Raw genomic sequence first — 27,592 nt, 5'->3', positions numbered from 1 at the left:
AACTAGATGATCTAAAGTGTCTTTTCCATCTCTAATGCTTAAATGCCTATGATTTACTGTCATGGTTTCTCGATATATATCTATGTATGTAAAATGCATGTGTGGCATATACCCCACCCAATCCATTCCAATAAGTACTGCCCATGTTCTCCCATCAACCAAACCAATTCACTGGATGGGGGGAAAAACCCCAAACTGTTTCAGCAAGAGGACAAGCGACTGCTTAGCTAAAAAAGCTGAGGCTTTCACTATGTTTTAATGACCAGCAGACTCTGTATCAGCAAAACTAGTGACTAAAATATTGTGAAGAAATTAAATGCTCCCTAACAATCTTTTGTTTTGGTTTGCATTTTATATCTATGTCAGCACCACATATTTACTTCTGTAAACTCATATACACTTGCCAGTACCTGGGGCCTTAATGGAGTAAATCTGGACTTGGGGTAGAAAACCTCTTCCAAACAATTTACGGAAGTATAAAAGTAGATATAATTACGTTTTAGAAACATGGAGTATCTGTGTTATTTAACTGAAGTGCCTCCTCTTTACATTTTGTGAAACTGGAAATCTAGTGTTCTCGGATTATATTTATGTCTGCACTGAGGCACATACTGCACGTTTTGTCCAGTTCAAGATCATCGAAATCTGAACATATTTGTTTGCTTTTCCCTTAATACCGTGCATTGATACAATGGTATCTTAATACAATTACTGCTAGCAGCCAGTTGTATAATAGCTCCTTTTTGGAAAAGTATAGATCTCCGTAAAATTAGTTGCACAGAGAAATAAAGTATGGGAAACACTTTCAGTTGGTGGGAAGGCTGGGGGGGAGAAGGGGGGAGGAGAGACAGGCAGCCTTACCACAGGCTCAAGCAGATTTTATGGTATGCCTATCATTTTTTAAATCTGAAGATAATAAATACGCAGATAATCATAAGAGGTTGATGAAACAAATTGGTCTTTTAAAAGGTAACCAATACAGGTTCTGAATAAGATATTTTAATACTTGTATTGAAAGTTCATGTATGTTAATAATGATAAAAAAAGAGCTTTTAAAAAAAATTCTTAATGTAAGGAAGCACAGCAGAATTCCTGTAAGAAAGTACCTGAAATAAATCAATTTTCAAAGTTGGACCTTGCTCATTTTAGCTAGTGTTCAATATTAGGATTAAAAGTTATTCCGATAAAACAAAAATAAATTTCTTATTGCCCTGCAATAAAGTTTGGATGTTGCTTCTGTGCAGAAAACAATCCATTCTACATCTTCTTTGACCCTCTCTCTAATCTTTCAATTCTCAACTATATGTCTGACGTAACCTGTTAAGTCCCTTTGGTTTACAGCACCGTAACTTATTATTACTGAACGTTTTAAATTGAAGTTCTCCCTCTGGGGAAAACACGTCTCTCTTTACTCTTATTCTGCTCACTTCCACTAAGTTGTACCTTACCTCTACTTCAAAAACAAGAAATACTGAAGATCTCCCTTTACTATCTTTATCTTCGCAAACCTCACAGGTCTGTCTCTTGAACGTTACCTGAATTTGTCCTTATTTGACCCGACTTTTGCTGAAATTATTCTTCATGTCTTGTTATTTCCTGTTTTGACTACTGCAATTCCCTCTTCTCTGGTGCCACCACATACATGCTCTTGAACTTGAAGTTTTTCCCACTCACTTTGTATTGTGACCTAGTAGGACTAAAGAAGTTAATTTCTCCTATGAGACAAGGGAATAGGAGATGGGTGTTGGTTGAGTAGGCTTGTCTGGGTTGATATGAATGAACTCTCAAGAACAGTCAACATATGGATGGAGTTACCTTGGAGAGATAATAGAAGACCAACAACCAGACCCTAACTGTCAGCCAAGTGACGCAAAACATGAGAGAGCAGCATGACTAGAGCTTGAAACAAAGTAGTAAGATGTTAGGAGGCTGCAATAAGAACTCTCCTGCCCAGGACTGTGGGAGGGATAGAGTCCTGGATATTTTTGAACCAAAGAAGCACGTTGTGCTGACAGCATGGACATGTGTAAGCTTTGCTTTTCCATTCTAAGCAAAAGACCCTAAAATACTGTATTCCAGTTGATTAATAATGCAGACTTGTTTTGAAAAGGCTTTCCTGTGTCACTGAAAACATATGCTGTTTGCATAGCTCCCAAAAGGGCAAAGTATCCAACAAAAGATCAATTTTCTTTTTTTGGACTCAATGGAGCCACAATGAGAAACAATGGTGCTGAAGCCAGGGCCCAGTCTTGGAGTAGTGGAGCTGTGGGGCAAATACGTAGAGGCCTAGGACCTAGCACTAAAAAAAGGATGCTCCCAGAGAAACTGTATAAAGGTTGGAGGAAAGCTTTCCCTTTAGATCCAAGATATTTGGTAGGAAGGTTGCTACTGTCTCATTGTTTCCTTGTATTCTGTTTAGCCAATACATGGTAGGTGTAGGACACACCACGTTAATATTGTATTATATTTAGCATGTGGGCAGTTATGTTAACATTTTTGTTTTTGTCAAGATATATACTCTGCAATGCTAAATGAAGCTTTTGGCATTAGTGAATACAAAACTGGCAAAGGCAAGATACATTAATGGTTTGCCCTGGTACAAGTTTGGGAGCTGCCTTCATGCCTATTGGTACCTGGAATGTGGTAATCAAGAGATGAGGAAAGGTACAGAACAACAAACTAAGGAACTTGTACAAACTGATGGGTTGGATCTTAGGTGACATTTGAAGTGCTTTTGTCTTGTACACGACCTTGTTATAAATAGAGGTAATTTTGAGGGAATATCTTCGAAACACCATTGCTGTGTAAGAGGAACATGCTGCGAGATAAGAATTGTTTCCCAAAAGGAGGGCTATGTATATCTCCTTTTCATATTGTATTATTTTGTCTTTAGGCAATACACTGGCTAAGCTTGGCTATTTGGTCTTTTAAACATTTTTACTACAGAACTGCAAGTGTAGTTAATCAATTGGCTATACATTTTAATCAGTAATTCCTGCCCCCTATCTGTCTTCTCCCCCTGTTGTTTCTTGTCTTAAACTAAGACTGAGGGGCAGGGACTATCTTTTTGTTCTGTTTGTAGCACGCCTAGCAAAATGGGGTCCTGGTCCTTTGGAAATACAAATAAATAATTATATAAACAAATATATGGTATTGTATTTCTCAAGCTAGGTTGGCAAGTGCATTTTTAACGACTGGCCAAATTTAAATAAAAATAAACTGGTTCAAATCCTCTCTGCGTCTCTTAACTTTCTCAGATGACTGGAATGTTTCTCTTTGCCATATCACCCAATAAGATCACATAAGAGAAGTAGCAGTTAAACAAACCTTTAGGAGCTGTCTACACTAGAGGGGCTTCAATGGCATAGCTGCTTTGCTGAGCTATGTCCTGTAACCCCGTAATGTAGATGCATCCTACAGTGACTGAAGGGGTTTTTCAGTCACTGAAGGAACTCCACCACCTTGACTGGTGGTAGCTAGGATGACAAAAGCATTCTTCCATCAACCTAGCTGTGTCTTCACCAGGGATTAGGTTGGCATCGCTAGAACACTTGTATTGACTTATTTTCTGCTCATCTTTAAAGAGGCATGACAAATACCAACACCCCTGAAAATGCTGCCAAATAGCCAGGTGAAAAACTTCCCTGATGGGGCTGGAAAAAAGTTTAAAAAGCAGGTATTGATTGGACATCCCATTCAGTCACTAGTTCTGGCAGCCAATAAAAGTCTTCAGAACAAATATGCATGCTGATTGGCTGTTACAGTTGTAAAATCTGTGCTACCTATGGCCATGAAAGAAAAAACCCAAGATATTAGCTCATTAAAAACTGATAAAAACAACAGAAAAATCACAGACCTTGTGAGTCTATTTTCGCATCCAAACCCTCCAGTAACATAGGCCTCTCTCCTTGGGTTGCTGCTGTTTTACACATTAGCACCATTTGTTTACAGGAGGTAAATATTTGCTGGTTTGAGATAAAGCAGGATTCACTCTACTGGAACCAGACAGATGTCCCGTAGAGCAAATATTCTAGTGCCTTCATATTAATTCATGGCTTTGTCCTAGCAATAATATGTCATCTCCATGCTATTCAAGATCAGATCCCCAGCAGAAAAATCTCAAACTGACTATGTTGAGTAATCGCTAAAATTCAGATTTCCACCTTCCCAAAAGGGAGTTCCTAGAAGGCTTTGAAGAAAGGCATATGTTAAATTAGAAAGTAAGTTTTATTAGAAATGACTTATTAGGAGAACCTGTTTTGTTCCAGTGTACTCGGACATCAAATCTGCTCTAATAGTTGCTTTCAAGACTATATTTGTTTGCAGTGTTCTCCCATCTCAAACTTTAGCTACATGACTGAATAATGAATGACGTTTGCTAGAGGATCTGGTGGTAAACTAGTCACATTCCCAGAATCTTAGCATCCTAAAACTAACATTAACTCAATTGGTCATGCTAACCTTCTCAAAACTCTACTTAGCAGCAAGTTATTTCCACTATGGAACAACAGCAGGATGGATAAAAATCAATTGTTTTTGAAAGAAAAATAAAAAAAATGTTTTATTTACATTGGATTTTTTAATGTTGTCATTTAAATTATAAGTTTCTCTTTTTAAAATTAAACCTGTTTTACAAAACATATTATAGTCTCTTCAAACATTTAAATAAAAATAAATATGCTGAATCCATGAGCCTCTATAAAACTTTGAGTTCAAGGCTGCTTTTCTATATAAAGAAAGAATTAAGGAAAAAATATCTAACTTTTGAGGTCAAGCTTAATAAATACAGCACAACAGGGCTAACTGAAGAGATGGTCTCATTTCAAGACCTAGGCGAAACTAACAATACAAATTCCTGTCACTTTCACTTAAGCATATTTGAATATTTTCCCAGGCTGAAGTGAAATAATCAGTTAAATTCACCGACTACAGTTAATGCCTCAGTTTAATAAATAATTTAGCTGTAAATGTGAAACATGTTTTGATAAGAGAAGTTTATGTATTCAAAACATTTAAGGTTGTTTTGTTTAATAAAAATAAATTTGATATGCCATTTTGTGTGATTAATTAAATTCTAGTTACCATCCCAATAAGGCTTCACACAAATCACAAGCAAGAAGCTAATTACCTAGTAAATAAGCAATATATCATTCACCATTTTCTACCACACTCAAAATGTACAGTTAATAAGAATCTGAAAATACTGAGCTATATAATTTCTTTATATATATACACACACACACACACACACACACACACACACACGTAGTTATTTAGTAATAGTTAACCCTCCTAGACAGCAAAAAGTTGCACCAAATCTAGTGTAAATGATCTATTTAGTTGTAAATCAACATATTTTAATGGTTATAACAACCAATGAGAGTGCACCTTTCTTTAGAAAATAACTGAAATACGAATGGAAAAGTTGATTAAAATTGATTATTTAAATCAAGGCTTTCCACTTGGTTAAATAAATTATGATTTAAATCAATGCACTCTGAACAAAAGCATGGTTTGTTTTAAGAAATTCACTACTCAGCATATTAGTTTTACAATCTCCAGGTCACAAATCAGACTAAAATTTTTTGTTTTAAAGAAAAAATAAAGACATGATTTACCTTCTGATTCCAGATTTCTTTATAAAGAAACAAGTTAAAGAGTAGATTATATGGCAAGAGAAAAAGTCCCTGCTATATTGCCATTTGCACTATTTGTAGTCATTTGTGTAGTTTTAACAGGAAAATGTTACTGGCTACCTGATGGGGTCAATATGGAGAACAAGCCCTTCCACTGAAAATCAAATCAAGAGAGACTCCTGCACCTCTTTCTACCTCCTTCCTTCAAGAAATCAAACAATTAGTTCTCAAGAACTTGTCAAATTGCTTCTTAAATGAAGCTGCATTGCAAAATACTCCATAAACAACTTGAATACAGAGTATAAAATGTAGTGTCCTTGCAACTATATGAGAAGTGTAACATTGAGCACATTGGACTATCTGCTCCTACTTTTCTTGCCTGCTTATATTTCTAGGAGAAAGAAAGAGGTAATTTGTTTTATCTTGTTAATACAATTGTTTTAATAAATGCTAATAATGCCAATAATTAAAATCTACTACCATCACTTCTAAGATTCTACACCTGTAGGGAGTATTGTGTATTAGCAGAATGGGAAGAATTCGTGCAGCATAAAACATTAAACCAGTATCTTCACCAAAACTCCCAAACTGAAAAAAAAATAATTAAGTTGGTCTATGTGAGGACAAATGCTCTAGGCCTTTAAACCAACTGCACTCTGAGACATTGTTTGACATGCTAACTTTACAAGTGCACCTGAACAATAAAAGGTGTGTTTGTAATACATATATCAAGCAGAAGAGGACAAACTTCTATCAAGACAAGAAAAGGGATTTTAGTTAATGAGTGCCGCTGTAATCCGAATGCTTCAGGTTTTCATTTTTCTAATTTATGTTGGCACTCTACATCTAAGGAATGATTGATTAAAAAAATAGAATAGAAGCCCAGGTTTAAAGATCCCCAAGTGGTGTGACTGTAGAAGTGCAATATGCTCAGTTGTCTTCTGGTTTCTGACCTCTTTTGTTCACAGACTAATGCTAATTCTAGAAGCGAATTTCTGGTTATTGTGCCTGGGGCTAATAAATTATGGTTCTTAAGTTATAAGAAAAGTCCCTTCTCAACCATAGCAAAACATTTCTTTTGAGGAGACAGAATTAGTGAAAGCCCTAAATGCATGACACAGAAGCCCTCCTGTCTTCATGTTACCCATTCATTCATCAGAAAGACCTTCATCCCCATTCCTATTGTGACAGCTTTGTGGCCTTCTTGAGAGAGGGTGCAGTTTGACATTATTCAAGCTGTAATGCAAAGATCAAACAGTAACCCCACGTATCATCATAGATCTGTTGATCAAATTGTAGTCATCGCTCTACATGAATTTAATAGATTTCTAAAAAAGGCTTTGACACAGTGGATAGAACTGTCTATTGGAAATTGCTGCATCACTATGGAATCCCCCAGAAATCTGGGATTATTCTTCAAAGCTTCTATGAAAATATAACATGCCAAGTAATACATAACAGCAAACTGACTAAGCCACTCACTACCGGCATCAGACAAGTACATCTTATGTCACAGATGACTTTCCTATTAGTAACAGATTGGGTAATGAGAAAATCCACAAACAGCCCAGGGGTTTGCAACAGACTTTCACACAGACATTAGAAGACCCTGACTTTCCAAATAACATCAGCTTGCTGTCCCATACCCACAAAGATATGCAAGCTAAAACAAACCATCTCCAGACATATGTTACTAGGGCTGAAAATCAACACTAAGAAAACTAAAACCATGAGTATCAACCCCAACAACACTTTCTGGGATTAGCAAGCCCTAGTAGGTGAGGTAATACCTTTCACTGGACCAATTTTCTGTTGGTGAGAGAGGCAAGCTTTCGAGCTACATAGAGCTGTTTCTCATGTCTGGGAAAGGTACTTAGAGTGCCACAGCTAAATACAAGATCAAACAGATAGTTTAGCAAAAGTAGTGAGCATATATTCTAAGGGACCATTCTGGGATTGACATAGAAGAGGTCTGACACTTCACATATCTTGGCAGCATCATAAGCAAAACAGGTGGAATAGACAAAACAAATTCACAACTAGGGGTCTCAAAGTTATTTAGAACAGGGGAATTTATCTTTATAGTTTGAGACACACAAGCATGCACATAAAATTGGCCATAAGGTAAGGACAGTAAGCAGATGAACCCACAATGGAAGTCTCTGGGCCAAAATCAGCAACTTTAACTGGTGGTCTAAGTAGACTGTAAAACAGGTGATATAACTTGTATGATTAGGTATTCAGTAGATGTGAAAAATGAGTGCAGCTTACTGATCTAGGAGATGTGTGTGGGATTGTAGCAAGAAAAGCAACTAAATGGGAAGGTGTAGGGGAAAGCATACCTCCAGCTTATCTTTCATCCTCTTGTTAGTTCTTTTCCTGCTCCAGACTCCATGGTGCGTAAGTTATACTCATTTTGCAACCCCCATTAAATACCAAACTGATACAAGATACACAACTTTACCACTTTCATCCATTTTTCAATGTTCTTATGAATGAGGAATATATTGTATTTAAGTCATGGCTGAATTTGGCTCAGTATGTATACACAGTTCTACATTTTTGGTGCAGAAAATCTCACCTAGTAGCACTTTTTGTATCTAGTTTTACAATTTTAAAATACTACTTCTACCACTTTATATCATAGGAAAGCAATAAAAAGTTTCTAACTTGGACTTCTTTAAATATTTCAAACAAGTTTGTGTTTACTGTTCATACATTTTTGAGGGCTGTCAATCAACAATATAGCTAGATTTTTATATTTTGAAATACTGTATAAAGCAGCTGAGTAATATTTAAAAACTGGCTATTGAGTAGGCACACTGGGATTTTTCCAAGATGTATTTTACTTTTTCTAGTTGGACTTCAGAGTCACTATTTCTGCTCTTAATCCATGTGTGCTGATGCTATAAACCATAAAATCCTGTGGTTTTGTCAACTCTGTGGTTTGCCAGCAACATGAATCACCATAGGACACACCTACTGACCTGTTTGCTCTTTCTTCTTGGCTTTAGGTCTCTCTCCAAGGGTAGGTAAATAACCATCTGCCTTCAGGTTCCACAGCTGTTGCTTGGAGTACAACCCAGAAACCACAGAGTTGCTGGGTGACCATGAAAAATGAGACCTTTACATGTAACAATACGTACAGATCTGTTGCTGCTGGTCCAAAGGTTTAGAAGATTTAGATAGAGGAGTCATTGTAAAAGTACGGAAATCACTCTGATTTCCATTGTTAGCTACCTACATCTCTCATCTTAAATCAGGTCACCTCAATTGTGCAATAGATTACAAGTCATCACAATCCAGCATCAGCCTTTGTAATGACTGATATCATAAAAACTGATGAGGGGAAAGAGAGTATAAAGAGTTAGATAATTTTCAGCCAGTGGACAAAGAAAAAAGGAAATGTGACAAAGGGCTAAGAAACAAATAAGAATGGAATTATCCTTAGCAACAAACACTTGATTAAACATTCAAATCCTCCCTCCGCCCGATCTCCAACAATACTTGTTCCTCAAAAACAATGTTAAGAGGAAGTAGATGTTTCTTACGAGACTTAAAGACCCTTGAAAGACCCTAGAATGCTAACTATCAGACCATAAAATAACAGTGTTGATGATGGTAAAGGGATGAAAGAATGGTTTAGTGCTTACCTGTTTCTGTGCTGAGGCTCCCATATGAACCTGACAGAACTTGACTGCCTGTTCCAGGGCTGCTTCCTCATCCACCTGAATAAAGGAGGACACTTGATGAAGCCAGGATCATTTAGTAACTGGCAGAAAAGCTACCACTGATTTCAGTGCAGCAGAAGCAGGTCCTTGAGTTCCAACACAGTGTGGGTATGACTTTGCATCTTGCAAACAATGCCCTTGTCCCAGCAAGCGGCTCTGTAGCAAAGTGCCCCCTTGCTCAGAGGCAGTTTGGTGGGATGGTATGAGGCCATCTGAAATATGTGGCTCCTTATATATTTTGTTGGATACGGTGTTCACTGTTGCGCTCTGGTTTAAGCAGATTGATTAATATGTCACCAGTGCAATAGGCAGATTCAGACTTTATGCTAACAAAGCCACTGCAAAATTTCAAGCTGGGAAGTGCTGAAGGCCCACTCTCCCTATTGCCCGAGTGCATCAATTATCAGTGAACCCTACTGACCAAGGAAGCGAAAAAGATAGTCCCTCTTGCACCCTCTCTGCCAAGATCATAAACCAAAAATGTTTGTTAAAAGTAGTTGTTTTGATGTACTTTACCTTATAGATAGGACATGATGCAACTCCAAAAATTAAGAGCTCCAAAGTAAGGATGCATTAAGGATTTATGTTCCTAACATAGGTGACATATTTTGATTAATAATCACTCCCTGCCATCTGAGTCATAAAATGACAATGGTAACAGAGAGACAAGGTGGGTGAGGTAATATCTTTTATTGGGCCAATTTCTATTGAAGAGAGACAAGCTTTAGAGAGAGACAGAGAGCTCTTCTTCAGGTAACAGAGGAGGCTGTTTGCCCATAATCTACAGAGAAAGTTGAACTGATAGTAAAATCACTTACCTGTTTAATCAGCATGTATGTTTCTGACATGATCTTCTCAATCCTGCCCAGGTCATAGGCCATGACCTTCTGACCTTGTTGCCACACCCGGTAGGCATCCAGTAACAGAGTTTTCCCAGACTCTGCATCATCTAGTAACTTCCTCTTTCTGTTTGATCTCTGGACAGCTTCCTCTGCAGGTGCTGCCTGAACTGTTCCTTTAGCTGCCTGCTGTTGTTGCTGTTTTGAGCTGATACTTAACTCCTCCAGGGAGAGTTCTGCAGTCCTGCTTTCAGGGGTTTTGTCCTTTGAATTCCTGCCAGACTGAACACGATCTGGCTCAGTATGTTTAAAGGAAGAATCAATTTTTTCAGGGTCTTTGGAATATCCATCAAAATCCATGGGCTCAACTGAGCCAGGCCTGAGGACCTCTTTCATCTCCTTGTCATTCTTATCCTCTTGTTCCAATGTGTCCATAGCATTGAGAGTTTGTCCCTGGGTCACTTCTTTTACTCCATTCTCAGTACCACAAACTGCTCCATCAGAGAAAGCTGGCTTTTTGGGAAGGACCTCCTTCCCCTCTTCAGCACTAGCTTTGTTGGAAACGTCTGTTGTCATCTTTCCTAATGCAAGGCTACAAGATTTGGAACCTTGATCTTCTGAAACCTTTAAAAAAACATCATCCTTTTTAATTATCACTGAAATCAGAAGAAGCTTAGTGTTTGAAAAGCTAACTACAGGTAACATGAAGGCTGACAATAAGGACCATTGTTGTGTTGCTGTCTTTGGTGCTAAAGAGAATGAGTTTATTTAGTGTTCATTCTTGCTTAGTCCTAAAAAAAAAATTCAGTTAAAATTAATTCAAGTCACTAGCTTTAAGACTGGTTATAATATTCTGATGAAAAGATCACAGTTGAACCAATAGCACAAACTGAATCAAAAATGCAATGGCAGGTTTATTTTATCCTTAAATTTCCTTTTGCTGCTTCAGTCTATGCCATATATTTGATTAGGTAAAATCAGGGTTTAAATAGATAGAAATTTCCCCCATCGTACTGCAACCAAAATCAAATTATTTCTTTTGGCACCTAAACACTAACATCAATTTCATAATCTTCATTTTGGTTTCTAAGACATAACCTTCTCTTGTGGTTAGAGGCTTAAAAGATATCATGGATTCTGATCTAACATTTGAATGTTAGATTTCACTACTGCAAATCATATCTTTGGAATATCACCAGAGTATACCTTCTCCTCTTTCAGACCACAGCTGATATAAAATGCTACTGCTGTCAGTCTTACTACACCCAGATGGAAGAACTGCACTACATACAAAGGTCCAACTCCTTCAAACTTGTTTTCAATGAGTTTAGTAGCTTGTATTCTTCTTAACCAAAGAAATCCTTAGACCAGAGCTCTTCCCTTGATTTGTTTGCCTAATATGCTTCCAAGTTCCAGTAAAGTTAGTCTGAGGATTTATTTACACAGCAAATTACTGCATGGCAAGCCAGGATGTGAATCTACAGCACACTAGCTTGCTGCACAGTAACATCAATGTGGACACTGCTACACTGCAACCAGAATGCAGCTTGGCATGCTCTACTCTAGGACTTTCATTGCACTGTATCAGTGTCCACATGGGATGCTACCGCGAGAAAAGCTGGTGTGCTGTAGATTGGCACGCTGGCTTGCCACATAGTGACTTGCCATGCAGACAAGCCCCGATACTGATTTAATTTGCAAATAATATGGAATGTTGGATGCTCACTGATTCAGCAGTTTAGCTCTTTTTCAGAGAGACATATGGCTATTCTTTTATTCCTTTCACAAAATGACTGGACTCTGATACCACTTAATGAAAGGGGCTATAAACATAACATGCATGCGGCTGTGAAGAAAAAGTATTAAAGAAACAAATCCAGACCTACAGAGTCTAGGGCTATTCTGCTAGCAGAGCCTCTGGTTGTGCTAACTAAAGATTCTGGGCCAGATTCTGCTCACTAGCATTGTTTTTACACTAATGGAATTACGTGGGGGTAAGAGCAGTTATTTCTGACTTCCACAAGTTTAAGGAAAAGCAGAATCAAACCCACTCTTCATGAATGTCTCTGGTTTGCACGACTGAGCAACAGGCCACCACTGCACTGCACCACTAAAGTTTTCTGGACAGTTGCACAGATGCTTTCTTACCTCTGTCAGCTCGTTGAGTGTGTCCTCCAATACTTTCACTGTGAGAACAAAGGCTCTTTGTGCAAGAACCTGGCGATCTGCATCCCGTAAGTACTTCCTATGCCACAATGAGAAAGGAAATTAAGCATCAAAAAATTTTAGGGTTTTAAAAACAAGAACTAATAAATATAAACTTTCTAAAAAAATAACATCTGTTTAGAACAGATGTTGCAGGGAAAAAGCCAGCAAAAATTTACACTTCTACACCAAACTGCTTCAAACTTCCCCCATATCCCTCCCAAGTTTGAGAGGCACTTTGTGGAGAACTGTATTTGTATTGGCAAGACACTGATACTATTATCTATCAGTGTGAAAAATATGGGAAATGGTGCACAAATTTTCCCAAACAACTCTTCAATACCCGTCAAATACTGGCCTACACAATCTTCGTTAGTCAAAATCTAGACCTCTCCTGAGCAGAGGATGTCAATTATGCAGTATTAGGTTGAATTGCGAGATGGCTTTTGTAACATGGATAAATGTCCATTTGAGGCTAAGGGAGGATCAGCAGATTATTTTCACTTGTGTTCCAAGTTGCCTTTGAATCCAGATTTCTAGAGTTAAAAAGTTAGTGAATTAACGCATACAATTCTTTATTATTATTATTTTACATTAAATCCTAACTATTTACATTAAGTGCCACAGAAAAGTGATGTGAATTGGGTGGAACCTACTTAAACTACATATTTAACCCACCCCAATGAAACACTGTAGCCTCACTGAGTTGCAATTCCTAATTGTGTATTTCACTTTAAAAGAAAGTTTTCAGAGAAAACGTTCTCAGCAACCAGCTTCACCCATCCAGTGTGATGAAAGACAGCATTTCAGCCTCAAAGTTGACTATTTATAACCAGAACTGGCTACAAATACAGGAACTACATTTAGTCAGAAATGCACCAACTGTAATGTGTTTTACCTAATTTACCTAATCAAACCATTTTCGGTTTTGTTTTTCAAATGAATGATTACTGAATTGATGACAATTATCTGATTTATTACAACGGACAGTTTATTTGAATTAGGTTAAAGTCATAAAGAAAAACCTCCTTTAGTAAAACTAAAAATATAAAATATAATTGGCACATGCTATATATACCCCAATATTTTCACTTACAGGCTCCTCACATGGCTATAGCTTTCTCTGGTTGGCACAAGCGGACCATATTTTAGACACGTTAAGAATACTCTAAACTTCAGTAAATGATTATGCTGCATTCTGAACACAGCCATGGACTGGCCTGGTATAAATTTAAAGCCTTCTGTCCTCTAGTACTTTTGATATGCTAAAAATTAACATATTTTTGGCTGCAACTTTGCTGAACATGTGATCACATATACATGAATGTACTACACCATATGCAAACTCACAAGCTCTCACACACTGAAAAACATACACAGTGAGCTGTGTAATGTTTCCAGCCACTACAGCCTGTTACCATGCATCTTAATTTGAATTTCTTAAAAACTGCATCCTGTACATATTTCCTTCTCAGTAACCAGCTGGAATTTTACTGTGTTTTTAATTTACCCTGCAATATTTAAATTCTGGCTTTTCTGCCTCTATATGCAGCCAGCATTAAAATGGCATTCTTTCCAATAAAATTAATGTAATTAAAATTAGATCACTCCTGTATTAGATTAACTCCTACATTGTGGCAGTTGCCAAGAGCCAGTTAGGGGCTGGTCAGTCACTTAGGAATTGCAGGGGCACAGGAGTGTCTGAGCCTCAACTCCTGAACATGCCTCCTGTGCCAGAGGGGAGGAAAGGGGCGGTATATGCTACTATGGTGCCTCTAGGACACCTATGGTTCTTCTCTCATAAGAGGACTCCTCAGGTCAGGTAAGCCAGCTCAATGGCTGCTTTGTGCTGGAGGAGTGTAAAGCAGCTCTAGTAGGGATAAGAATCTGACCCCAGGAGTCATAGGTCTCAGTACCATTTTTAAGCATAGTCAAACTGACTCAGAACTATATTAATTCACTCTCTTGAAATATGTTCTTCCTTCAACAGAAATGTAATTTATGGTGTTATAGATCGGGGTTTTATTTTTATTTTTTAAATTAGTTAAGGATTTTTCCAAAGAAACAGAAAAATGGGAGGGCGGGTGGGCTGGGGGGGGGGGACGGGGAGGAAGAATATTCAAAATGGAAAGAAAAGGTTTGGTAAGTGAAGACTAAACTTATGGCCTCACTTTCCCTGATCAGGTGTCCTCTGCAGCATGGATGAGACTTTCAGCAGGGTATTGTAATCCTTGAGCTGAGACAGCACATTCAGCAGCAAGACAATGGAGCGGTTCATATGAGATGCAAAGCTGCCCGGGCGGTCAATTTCATCCACGGGGATTCGCCAGATTCCCTGCAAAGAAATCAAGAGAAGAAATCTCTAAAGATGGATCTGTAATAAAAGACAGAACAGAAAACTAAAAATATGGACCAGGTTCCTCTGCATTCTGTGGATACTGTTTCAGCATGAGACGGGGTACAATGATGAACTCATGCAATGGTTCTGTATATAAGGAAATTTGGATAAGGAACAGAGTCTTACAGAATCCACAGTATGCACCTTAGATATATTTGCCAATCAATTCCTGAAAAAGGCAAGAGAAGGTTAAATATTATGAGGGTTTTTTCTCAACCTCGCCTAAATTCAAAGGTTTTAGTGTTTTGGTGTTACAGAAACCAAATTTCATTAGCAAACAAGACAAGCTAGCCTATCCTTGAATGCGTGAAATTTTTTTTTCCTGAACTAATTCAGAGACTCACAACTGTCAGCCAGCTATTGTAGAAGTGTATCTTCAAATACACTGTTAGCATAAAGGCTTCACCTGCTTTGTGGTTGCCAAGCATTAGCAATGGAGCAACCAACCTTTGGTCTGGTACCAATAATGTGATTCCTTACAATTCAATTTCCCCACTGGCAAATTTTAAACACACTTGTGCTCACATCCTGAACTCTTAACTAAATCTCAAGAGCCAAAGGAATCTTTGGGAAAGACACTGGTGTCAAATGGACAGTTATAATTAAATTATGACTAGTCAGCATGGATTTTGCAATGCTTAACAAATCTGAGGGGACTTCCTCCCCCATATTAATAAGATGTATTTAAGATGGATGTTAATCAGATTTTAAAAATTATGTTCAAACTATATCCATACATCAGTAGTGGTGGCAGAGATCACTGACTGTCTGGACTGGGGCCATCTGAATAACAAATACTACTGTTGCTATGCCAATACCAACTCTCCCACTATTTCCCTTGTTCAATGACAGAAATTCTCGAGGGGTACATCTGCAGAATGGAATCCTCATCTTGACCATGCCATTTAATAAAGTTGTAGGAAGAATCTCATTGATTTGAGAATACCTGCTAAAGAGCTGAACCCTGCTTTTCAAACTTGTCCAGAGAGCAAGTCATACAAATATTTAATCTTTCATTTTTGTTTAAAGGTCTTGTTTTGCAAATTTTAGGTGTACTCTAAATGTGAGCAAAGTTCTTTAGAATTTATTACAAGGTGGAAGTGAAGAAACTGATTACAGCAAAGAACATATGACAGTTGAACATCAAAAACAGCTATGTAAAAAGCCTGTCCACAGTAGGTCTGCCTCCTACTCCTTTTTGGTGAATTTGCAGTTCCACCCCATATAATTTATTTAAACATTTGTAAACCTCTTATACTCCCCACTATTTGAGGGCATGTTTTCAAAAGAGAAGCACTGACTTGAGCTATGCATAACGCACAGAGGTTGTCCTGCAGACTTTTCCTTCTCTTGCTTTCCACAGTGCTCTTTTTTCCAGCCATCCTTTTTTATATCAACACTTCCCCATTCTTCCTTCTGCTTCTTCCAACTTTATCAGCAAACTTCATCCCTTTATTACAGTTTACTTATTCCAGGTAAACAGAATAGTAACTACAATTGTTCTGAGATGGAACTTTGTGGCATTATTGTTACTTCCCTCCACCCCAGAGGTGGGCAAACTTTTTGGCCCGAGGGCCACATCTGGGAATGGAAATTGTATGGCAGGCCATGAATGCTCACGAAATTGGAGGTTGGGGTGCGGGAGGGGGTGAGGGCTCTGGCTGGGGGAGCAGTCTCTGGGGTGGGACCAGAAAGAGGAGTTCAGGATGTGGGAGGGGGGCTCTGGGATGGGACAGGGGGTTGGAGTGCGGGGTGTGTGTGAGGGCTCTGGGATGGGGCTGGGAATGAGGGGTTGGGAGTGCAGGAGGGTACTCCGGGCTGGGACGGAGGGGTTCGGAGGGTAGGGGGGGCAAGGAATCAGGACTGGGGCAGGGGGCTAGGGCGTGGGAGGCGGTCAGGGTTGCAGGCTCCAGGCGATGCTTACCTCAAGCAGCTCCCGGAAAACAGCAGCATGGTCCCACCCTCCGGCTCCTACATGGAGGCGTGGACCCCACTTCCCGGTGGGAGCGTGAGGGACGGATTAAAACGTCTGAAGGGCCAGATGTGGCCCCCGAGCCACAGCTTGCCCAACCCTGCTCCACCCCCAACTGTTACTTTTCACAAGCATCCTCTATGTTTTGCTAAAACTGTGCTATCAAGCAGCTCACTATCTAACACTTATTGACCTTGTAGATTAAAAGTGAAATATTGCACTGAAAGCTTTCTGAATGCACAAAATAAGTCTGTAGAGAGAAAGGTCTCTTGTCTGTAAATATTTTTAAAATATTAAAGTCCTGTGACTATGCTTCTTGGCTTCACCTGGATGCACCAATTCTAAAGAGGATACACAAAGCAGCAAGGTTATCATTAAACTGGTTCCCACCAAATCCTCAAAAGTTAGTTGATCTCAACGATGGCAACAGACAAGTAGATAAAAGCAGTCTTCCCAGCTGATGCAGCCCTACAAGTCAATTTATTGTTCATTTATAAATTAATCATACACAACTCTCTATCTCATCTTTCACTTGCATTATGTAGCTCACTCAGAGCAAACTTTAGGACATGACACCAGAAATCAGTAGACAATGCTTTCCCCCAGCTTCTTCCCATCTGCCCAGTGAACATTTTAACTACTTCCCCCCACACACTACTACTTTTAAAAGCCTATTTCTCAGCACTCAAGGAAGTTGGAAAGTTAGAGAATGACCATTCTACAGGTCTCCAAGGACTCTTTGTTTGAAAACTAAAGTGTGTGGCAGTATTACCACTCAGTAAACTATTTTACAACGTGTTATGATATCAAATCATCTAACCAAAATCACTATCGGGGAAATAACTTTCAGGCAGCATTAACCGCTTGTGGAGAAAGGCTCACCTTCACACACTTCAAGCCTCCAGAATGCTCAAGTTCAACTGAGCACAGTTTACAATGTTTCATTTCTACAGTTATGGTGTTACCATATTTTGGTACTGAACAAGAAAAAAATATTAATGTATTGTGTACAGTCCTACATACATACAGACAGAAGATGTTAATGTGCTGAAGAAAATAATCCAGGTGCCATACTTACCTTTAAACTCATCTCCTTTCAATGCTCTAGAATTACAGGGTGAAGAAAGAGATTTAAAGGGAAGATTCCTCATCAGCTCTTGCACTGACTTTTCATCATTGTCTTGCAATGAACTATACAGCTTTATACAAGTGCACTTAATTAACTATGACTACTCCCCTATGCTATCTACTCATCTTGTCTTCAGACCCAATTGTAAAGCATAAAAGAATTTGTCGTTAAGAACCAACTACCTTGCTTGCTTTCCTTCAACTGTACTTTTGCACTGTGATGCGAAAAAACACCAGATGTTTAAGCAGTCAACCAGAATCCTACCAGGGCCTCCAGCTGAAGCCGAATCCTCCTCAATCTCACAATCTGAGTTGAGTTAAAGATACATTCTCATCCAGAATACTCCCAGAAGAATCCCACACACATACATAAAGAAGGATCTAGCCAAGTCTTCACTGGCTGTCATCTATCTCCAGGGAAAATGTATTTCTGAATTCAGAACACAAGAACTGCAATAAAAAAAAATCGGCTACTTTTAAAAGCCTATTTCTCAGCACTCAAGGAAGCTGGAACTCTTAACCAGAATAAAACACACCATATAAATGCACTTGCTGGAGCTGCCATGGAACCAACTGGGGAGCAGACAGGAAAAAGTTACTCAGTCTGACTGACATACCATTAAGTTTTCACATTATTTGAAAGGTACATTTTTTAAACCAAACGTGACCTTTAATGTACTCGGACTTAACAGTGCAGACATTTTAGACCCAGCACAGACTGACAACATTTGCAGTCCTCTTCAGGGTTTCTATTACTTATAATCACTATCCAGGTCACTTGGCAGAGGTTCTCCCACCCGATCAGTCACTGAATGGAATTTATGTTCAAAACACCACTCTGTTGCACAGCTTCTGTGTGCTGGCCACCATTCTTTCAGCCTTACGGCTCTCCTCCCTTCTGTTACATCCAACAGAGCTGTTTACATGAACCAAGAGAAGGAGTGAGAAGCTTTAAAAAGCTTCAAATGCCTCCAGAACTCCAAACCTCCATAAACAAACACTCTGCTACCTCCTAACAAATTTTATAATTCTGTTTTGCATTGTTAATAAAAATATGCAGTTAAGTGAAAATCTGAGAACATAAAATAAACTAAATTTTACATCAAAATAAATACCACAAAGAATACTGTATTGATTGCATTGTTCATTTTCACATTTATTTCAGGCTGTTGCAGAATTTCCATTTGCTGCAGAATTCAGCACTGAAGCAAGGGGGAGGATGTTGCTGCAGTATTCAGTTCCAGCTTAATGCAGGGTACATGAAGGCTTGTAGACAGGATTCAGAAAGTATCCATTGTGCCCATCTCAGCCATTCTGAAAACAGACAGGCAGGGAGTGCTAACTGCTCCATGCTGCTTACCTTAGCATTTTTTTAGAGAAGGGATTCCCCAAGGATTAGGAATCTCTCTTTGGGGAGAAAAAGCAGACTGTCCTCAACAAAATGAGGCTTCTGTGGCTTTCTACTGACACTATACAAAATCACTCTAACAGATTAAGTATTTGAGAATTCTGGGCACAGAGCGACCTTCTCAGTATGCAAGTTACTGGATTAGCTATAGGATTTCTGTTCTTGGCAACAGTTCTTAAACGAAAGGAGTGACCCCATGTCACACTCAAGATGTTCCTATCCAGTTGTGATAAGCAATCCCCTGAAACAATTACACTGTAACTATAACAGAGTCAGGGCCTTCAAGTTTCATTAGGGTTCTCCCTCCTGCTTCCTCCATGAACCTCTCAAGAGCGCAAATCACTCCAAAAGGGGGCAGAGACAGGGTCATAACCCTTTCCCTGCACTGGCCCACAGAGGAGATCATACACATCAGGTAGGAAGGAAACATACTGGACTCCTGAGTCAAACAGGATCTCTGACCACAGTTCTGGGAGACAATTTTCTTAAAGTACTGATGATATAAACTAAGACACAATAAAACTATTAACTAAACAAAGCAACTGGAGAGCCCAAACTCACCTAAAATGGAAACAGCTAAAACAGATAATGACAAGCTGTTTGGTGCTGACATCGCAAATTGAAAATCTGTTCCATTTCAGCATGAGATTACAGAGTATAGGAAAAGTAGAAAGGATGCTCTTTCTTTTCTAGCAAGGGACAATATTCCTTCTGAATATCAACCCCTGGTCCTGCAGATTTCTATGGGTGAGCAAGGAAACTTGTTCTTCACATTTCCATCTCTCATACCATCTTAACTGGCATCCTCTATCCAGAAGTTACTTCTAGTATTTTCAGAAAGTGCTCAGTTGAGAAGGAGCAGGAAAGAAGAAAAAAATCACATTCAAAGCTTTTAAGAGAGCTAATAAAACTTACAGCAGCATCCAGAGGGAAATGCATACATATTTCCTCAGACAAGGTGGATGAGGTAATATCTTTTACCGAACCACCTTCTGTTGGTGAGAGAGACAAGATCTCAACCTTGCACTGAGTTCTTTTTCAGGTCTACATATTTTCTGGTATTCATTTCCCTCTCTCATTTTTGTTTTACACTATTTATTTACAGCCACCTGTTTCATGAAGCACTTCTCTTATCCTCAACTAGAAGGCTGTGTTCCCCATCTGGAACTCTTGAGGATGCCTGAGATTAATCTCCAGGCAAGCGGAAATTTTGTGAAAACCCAGAGTGCACAAAAGAGAGGCAACCCTTCACCTCACCCACAATTTTAAGAACATACAGACACAACATTGGGGGCAAAAGAACAGACTAATATTAGTCAACCTGCAAAATAGCCTTGCCAATGAAAGCATACAGTCCATGGACTAATCAAAAGTCCATAACAATACAGCAAACCAACTCTAGGTGGAGGGAAGCGATTGACTAATACTGCAGCAATCCACATCTACATTGTTCTTCATTACACAGCAGCTTAAAGTCTGGAACTGAACTCTCTTAACCAAAAGGAGTGGCCTCTAGCTGCATTAAAGATGCCCCTGTCCACTTATGAAAAGCGTGGGTCATCTCTGTGGATGTTCATATCCTAAAGCTACTTTTAAAAATCTACTTCTAGCATGAAGTTTCCACAACACCCCCCCCCCCCAATTCCTTCCCCATGGTATCATTTCCTAGTAAGACCTTTCCACATGATCTAGATCAAGACAAGACCTTGGATTCAGGGGCTGGAGAGTAAAGGAGTCAGGCTTGAGCTCTGTGGATTAAATGACTGGCTGTATTTTCCCTTCTATAGTTCAACCCACTTCCTTCAGCCAACAAAGTGCAATATAGGATAATAAATAGAAGTATCCTTAATCCTTGTTAATAGGCATTGCACCATATAGTGTTGGTCTTGAAGACATCAGTGAGCTTGCTCCAAGAGCGATAAATTCCTGCTGGCTTGGAGAGCGGAGTCTTCAAGTTCTGAATCTCTGGTCCACCTAATCTTTTTTGATAAAGTAACATTTCTCTCTAATCCTTTCTTCTCGTTGCATCGTCTCCTGCAGCAAGCTTTTCTTATAGTCATCTTTCCTTTTAGGTCTTTCATATTTTGCATATCTACTGTTTCTCTCTCTTTTGATCCTCCTCTTCCATTTGCCCCGATTCCTTTTCATCTATTTTGCAAACCAGATCCACTTTCTGTAACATGGAAATAGAGGTGGGTGCAGCAAAGGCAGAGAAAAAGCTGAAACAATTCTAGTGTGTATATTAAAAAAATATTATATGAAGTTTTACACCCCAACCCCCCAGTTTTGTTTTTTTTAAATAAGGACTCTCCTGTTTCCTCTGGGTAATGATTCAGAGAAGGCTTGCCAACCCCTCTAGAATGTTTTAGAAAATTTCTTCCAATTTGCCATTTATCTTCCTGATATGGAAGAGCAAGAGAACATCAAAAGTGCCATGATACAAAAGATGGCATTTGGTTAGCCTGTGGGAGGGGAAGAGAGGACACAGCTAACTGCCCCTCTTCCTCGCATTTTCTTTTTAAGAACTCTCAGAACTGGACTACCATTCCATATCCTACCTCAGATCACAAGCAGTACATCCATAATCTACATGTGTAAATACCGCTACTCTTGTACTTTTACTCACAGCATTTGGAAGACTTACATGTAGAAGGTCAGGATTATGCATAGCCCAGTAGCATTAATTCTGAAGAAGAGCTGCCAGACTAAAATGGTGGTGTGAAAAAAATGCTCAGCCTGTCTCCACATCAAAGTGTCAGTGAGAAGGAAGTAGTAAGGGAAGATGACAGAGAACCTACACTTTGAGCTCTTCTGTTCCAAACAATAGCAATTTTTTAACTTGAGTTTTAAATTTAGTATTTTCACTTCTTAGAATTAACATACTTTTACAAAGCTGAACACACTGTTACTGTTTATAGGGAGTTAGATTGGTTTTTACCACATGAAAAGCACACCCAAACTATCTATTCAGAGAGAGAGAGAGAGAGAGAGAGAGACAGAGATCAGACAGTGGGGGGAAAAGGGTAAGAAAATATGAACAGTCATTTCCTCCTGAATAAGCAATTATCTAAAACCAGAAATGCCTTGTTAAGATGATGACTTAATGGTTCAGGCAAAATTAGTGAAACAGAAACTGAGCTCTGATAGCCTTTGTGAATGTTGGCTTTGGTCATTTGCCAGTTGAGATCTTGGGGGTTTTGCTCACAGAAGCAGGAGGCTGGAGTTTTTACTCAAAATGTTCCAACATCTAGTTCAATTTCACAAGGATCTCAGCAGAAATACTAAAATATACTCTTTTCATGGAAATGCACTAGATCAACAAGAGATGGGGACAATGCAGACATTCTGCTCAGTGGCTTCTGTGGAAGAAAGATCAGGAAAAGGAGGAACGGGAAAAATAATTCACCTTGTGCTGTAACTTCAAGTGCTGTCCCTGTGGGAGCTCCACTTTAGGTCCATATCTGCCCCTGTGCTTTTGGTCAGAAATTTTTGGTAGCAGTGTACCTTTTGCCAGTGCATGAGTCCTACAGATCCTCATGCCCCATACCAAGGCTATATAGGGCTGCAGAGATGGACCGTCCTCAGTTCGTTCTCTACCACAAAGCCCACAGAGGTGGCTCCAAAGCAGAGTGGAGGAGAGCGGGTAGAAGAACACCCGCCGAGGGACACATCTTGAAGAACTTCAGTTACTGCACAAAGTGAGTAATCTCTCCTTCGAGCAGCGTCCCTGTGGGTGCGCCACTTTAGGTGACTCTCTAGCAGTACCTCTTTTAAAGAGGTGGCAGCTTCAGAACAGAGTCCATCGCTGAAGAAAGAACTGCGTTGCCTACTGCAGCTTCTAATCTTGCTGCATGAATTAAGTCATAGTGGGAGGAAACTGTGGGCACTGAGGACCATATTGCAGCCCTATAGTTTTCAGCAACTGGAACATCTTTGAGTAGGGCAACAGATGTAGAATGTGACCTAGCAGAGTGCGCAGTCACTTTTGGGGAGGTAGAACCTCAGAGAACCCATAACAGGCAATAATGCATCCAGAGATCCCATTAGAAAGCCTCTGAGTGGAGACAGGCATTCCCTTAGACCTATCTGCAGTGGAAACAAAGAGTTTAGGGGCTCTTCTTGAGAGGACTCGTCCTGTCCAAGTAAACAGCTAACAGGCGCTTAACATCTAGGAGTAGAGGTTCTCAACCAGGGGTCCAGGGCCCCCTGGGGAACTGTGAGCAGGTTTCAGGGGTCCTCCAAAATAAACCAGAGAGAAAGGCCAGTATTAGACTCACTGGGATCCAAGGCAGAAAGCCAAAGCCTGAGCCCCGACGACGTGGGGCTGAAGCCAAAACATGAGCAACTTAGTTTCACGGTGCCCTCTGTGGCTTGGGGCCCTGGGCAATTGCCCTGCTTGCTCCCTCCCAAGATTGAGGAAAGAGACAACTGGATAGGAGAAAGATGGCACTGGTTACACAAAATGTTGTATTTTCTCCATTTTTGAAGGTAAGTATGCCTAGTAGAATCCTTTCTACTATTTAACAGTATCTTTCGTACTTCTGATGAACATGTGGCCTCTCATCCAAGAACCATTGCAGAATCAGGCTTCTAGTTACAGGACATTCAGATTCAGATGACGCCTCTGATCTGCATCCTGAGAACAATCAAGGTTTGATCAGGAGCTGCCATGGATGGCGAGAGGTGAGTTAGATGGGATAAGGAAACCAAACTTGTCTTGGCCAAGTTGGTGCAATCAAAATTACTTTGGCTTGGTTCTGTCTGATCTTGATAAGGAACTTTAAGAGCAATGGAGTTGGAGAATATGTATAAAAAAAAAGACCCTTTAACCATGTAATTAGGAAAACATCTTCAGATCGGGAATTGAACCCCCACCTGGAACAGAATTTCCTGCACTTTGTGTTGGCTGCCGTGGCAAGAAGGGTGATGTCTGGCAATCCCCAAGATAGGAATACTTTGCTGAAGACTTGAGAGTCCGACTCCTATTTGTAATTTAGGGAGAAATATCTGCTCAGGTTGCCTGCCATGGTGTTTTGTACACTCGAGAGGTAAGAAGCCGACACAACCATCCAATTGGTTATGCAGCAGTTCCAAAGCTTTATCGCTTTGGTGCAGATTGAGGGGGAATGTGCGCCACTTTGATGATTAATATAATACATGCATGCTATGTTGTCTGTCATTATCTTGATTTTGAGTAGGGGAAGAAAGTGGAGGCAAGCATTTCTGACTGCCCTTAATTCCAGTAGATTGATGTGCAAGTGCTGTTCCTGTTTGACCATTTGCCTTGGACAACGTGAGGGATCAAATGTGCTCTCTATCCAAGAGGGAAGCTTCTGATGTTAATATGATTTTATGGGGATTCTGGCTGAACAGGATTCCTGAATGAACTTTGGCTGGATTAGTCCACTAGGTGAGTGACTGTAGGACCTGTCTGGGTACAGATACATGCTTGTTGAGACTGTGTTTATTGGGTACATAAACAGTCCGAGCCAGTCCTGGAGACATCGAAGATGTAATCTGGCATTTTGGGTCATAAAAACAGAAGCTACTATGTGTCCCAGAAGTTGCAGACATGTCCTTGCTGGAACTTGAGGGCTGAGCTGCACTCTGTATAAGATTCTTTAGAGCAAGAAACCTGTCAGAGGGAGATAAGCTCCGCCCTTTATCGAATCCAGATGCATGCCTATAAAGAATATTTGTTGTATAGGGGTTGTCAAGTGGCTCAAGAGCATGAGTATCAACCGTAGGGCAGACTGTTAAGAAGCAGGGCACCCCCCCCCCCCAAACTGGTTGTGAATTCTATACTTAGATTTCTCCAACCATGTATCAAGTGAAAACTCTTCAGGCACTTTAACAGCCTAACCACAGAGTCACAGGAAGTCCCTTTGGATACTCCAGTCTATCTCACCATCTAGGCAAGCTTGCTTTTATGATAGATGGTCCCCAAAAATTACAGCAATATCCAGGTTACTCCCAGTCTCACAGGACCAGTCACTTACTCCAGGTCAATTGCTCCCTATATCTTACACTAAAGACAAAGCTTATAGCCAATCCAATAATAAACTAACTAAAGATTTACTAAGAAAAAGAAATGAGTTATTTACAACATTAAACCAGGTAAACATACACACACAAATGAGTTACAGTCTTAGTTTTCAAAAAGGTAACAGAAGCTTCTATAATAAGCAAACTCTATACGTCTCTGAGGTAACTCAGACCAAGCACTCGGGATCTTTTGCTTAACGCTTGCCCCTCAGACTCCAAGCAGCATAAAGATAGTTTCCTCTTGTTAGAGATTTTTAATCCCCTTCCCCCAAAGTTAAAGCTGATGGGATAAGTTTACATGCATGTCTCCTTCATTCTGGGGGTGTTGAAGGGGGGAGAGGGAGAAAGAATCCAATTAACAAAGTCTTTGTTATGTGATGTTCCACAGTGGCTCATTTGGTTTCAATGGATCTTCTTGGTGGGCAGGACGTAACACCTTCTATAGAAAGCCTGCATTTTACGTTAATTAGTGCTTCTTTCCTGTTTGATTATCTTACACAATCACAAAGGATTACAATGCAAACACTTAATGTCACCTTATAACATGGGGACAGATGTTATAAGTGAGATTAATACATTCAGCATCCTACAAGTGTTTCATACTATATGTTCTATTCTACGCATCTGATGAAGAGGGCTATAGCCCACGAAAGCTTATGCTCAAATAAATTTGTTAGTCTCCAAGGTGCAACAAGTACTCCTGTTCTTTTTATAAAGACTAAAAATATTCTTATAAACTTAACATCTATATTAACAATACTAATACACACGTGAGCCACACTGGTTTCCAGCTATGCAATGGTCAGTGTTCAGCTGAGGTCTTGGGGCCTTGGTAAGAGCTGTTTAAAGAGCTGGCAAAAGTTGTCTGAACTGCCAATCATTCCTCCTGATATGATCAAACCTTGAGGAGCCAGCTGTCAATGTAGGGAGAAGACTTATTCCTAGACAGCAGAGGTAGGCAGCTATGACCACCATGATTTTTGAGAACAACTCTGGGGTGGATGACAGACCGAAGGGTCAGACCTGGTCCTGGTAATGATTGTGATTGAAAGTGAAATGAAGAAATCTTTTGTGAGAAGGATGAATCGCTATGTGGGAGTAGTCTTCTTTGAGGTCAAGGCTCGCAAACCAGTCCCTTAATTCCAGGGAGGGAACTGTAGCTGCTAGGGACTCCATTCTGAATTTTAGATATCTGACATGCTTGTTCAATTGTCTGAGATCTAATATTGGCCTCCAACCCTCACTTTCCTTGGGTCTGAGAGCATATCTTGAATATAATCCTTTCCCCTGTGCTGAAGTGGGACTGGCTCTAGGGCTCCTAGACTTAGGAGTGATGAGATCTCCTATGTTAGCAACTGTTCATAAGAATGGTCCCTACGGAGTGACAGGGAAGGAGGTTGGAAGGTCAGGATGGAAGGAACTTGGATTGTATATCCCGAAGTAACAGCCTCCACTACCCATTTGCCTGATGTTATAGTCTCCCAGGCTTGATGAAAGAGGCAGTGTCCAAATTGAGGAATGGGGGTTGTCTTGTGCAGCTGATAAAACCTGGTCATTGGGTAGTCTGGATTCTCAACCAAACCATCAAAACTGGCATTTGGACAATGTTGCAGGCTTGTATGAAGCAGCTGAGGTGGTTGCAGGCTTTTCCTTTGCGAATCTTGACCTCTTAGCCTACGGAAGGTAGAAAATTGAGCCAGCTGGGAGCTTTGTGCCAACTGAAACCAGCTATATTTCCATTTATTTGGAGACATCTCTATCCCTGATGACCCAAGTGTTGCCCTACAGTTCTTTAGGGTAGGGAGAGAGTTGTCCATGGAATCTGTGAACAGCTTCTGGCCACTGAAAGGTAAATCTTCCACAGTTGTTTGCACCACCTGTGGAAATCTGAACAACTGAAGCCAGGAAGCTCATCTCATTGCTACTGTTGAGGAAGTAGACACAGCTGCAGTGTCTGCTTCAGAAGTGAAGACTGAGTAAAGAAATACAAGGAAATGACAACAGAAGGGATCCAATGTTTGAAAAATAAGAGGACAACAAGCTAGAAACAAAAGTTCTATAGTTTAGTCCAAGGACAGAAGAGCTAAAGGCTGGCAATAGATCTCAAAATGGTACATCTAGTCTCACTCCCCAAAAGACAGTATTTCCATCCCTACTGGAATAGCAGCAGAACAATGCACAAATGGAAAAAAAAGAAAAATATAAGACAGATGTGTTCAAAAGGATGTAG

The 27,592-nt window shown here is 39.8% G+C and overlaps 1 protein-coding gene across 5 annotated transcripts in view; it reads right to left on the bottom strand.

The window, feature by feature from the left end:
- The window catches only part of CABIN1 (calcineurin binding protein 1), a 233,314-nt gene that overhangs the window by 60,803 nt on the left and 144,919 nt on the right, over nt 1-27,592 (bottom strand). For all 5 annotated transcript variants that reach the window (XR_005589496.1, XM_039504802.1, XM_039504805.1 and 2 more), the window contains exons 30-33: nt 14,583-14,746; nt 12,355-12,451; nt 10,186-10,830; nt 9,290-9,364 (exon numbers count right to left, since the gene is read on the bottom strand). Coding sequence is in view for 4 of the 5 variants with exons in the window: in XM_039504802.1 (XP_039360736.1) it covers nt 9,290-9,364; nt 10,186-10,830; nt 12,355-12,451; nt 14,583-14,746 (981 nt within the window). In the remaining variant the exon portion in view is untranslated. The remainder of the gene's footprint in view (nt 1-9,289; nt 9,365-10,185; nt 10,831-12,354; nt 12,452-14,582; nt 14,747-27,592) is intronic.

The sequence above is a fragment of the Mauremys reevesii genome, linkage group 18 (assembly GCF_016161935.1).
Source record: "Mauremys reevesii isolate NIE-2019 linkage group 18, ASM1616193v1, whole genome shotgun sequence".
Classification (NCBI taxonomy): domain Eukaryota; kingdom Metazoa; phylum Chordata; order Testudines; family Geoemydidae; genus Mauremys; species Mauremys reevesii.
Note: the sequence above shows the minus strand (reverse complement) of the source record. Positions and strands in the feature narration are given on the sequence as shown.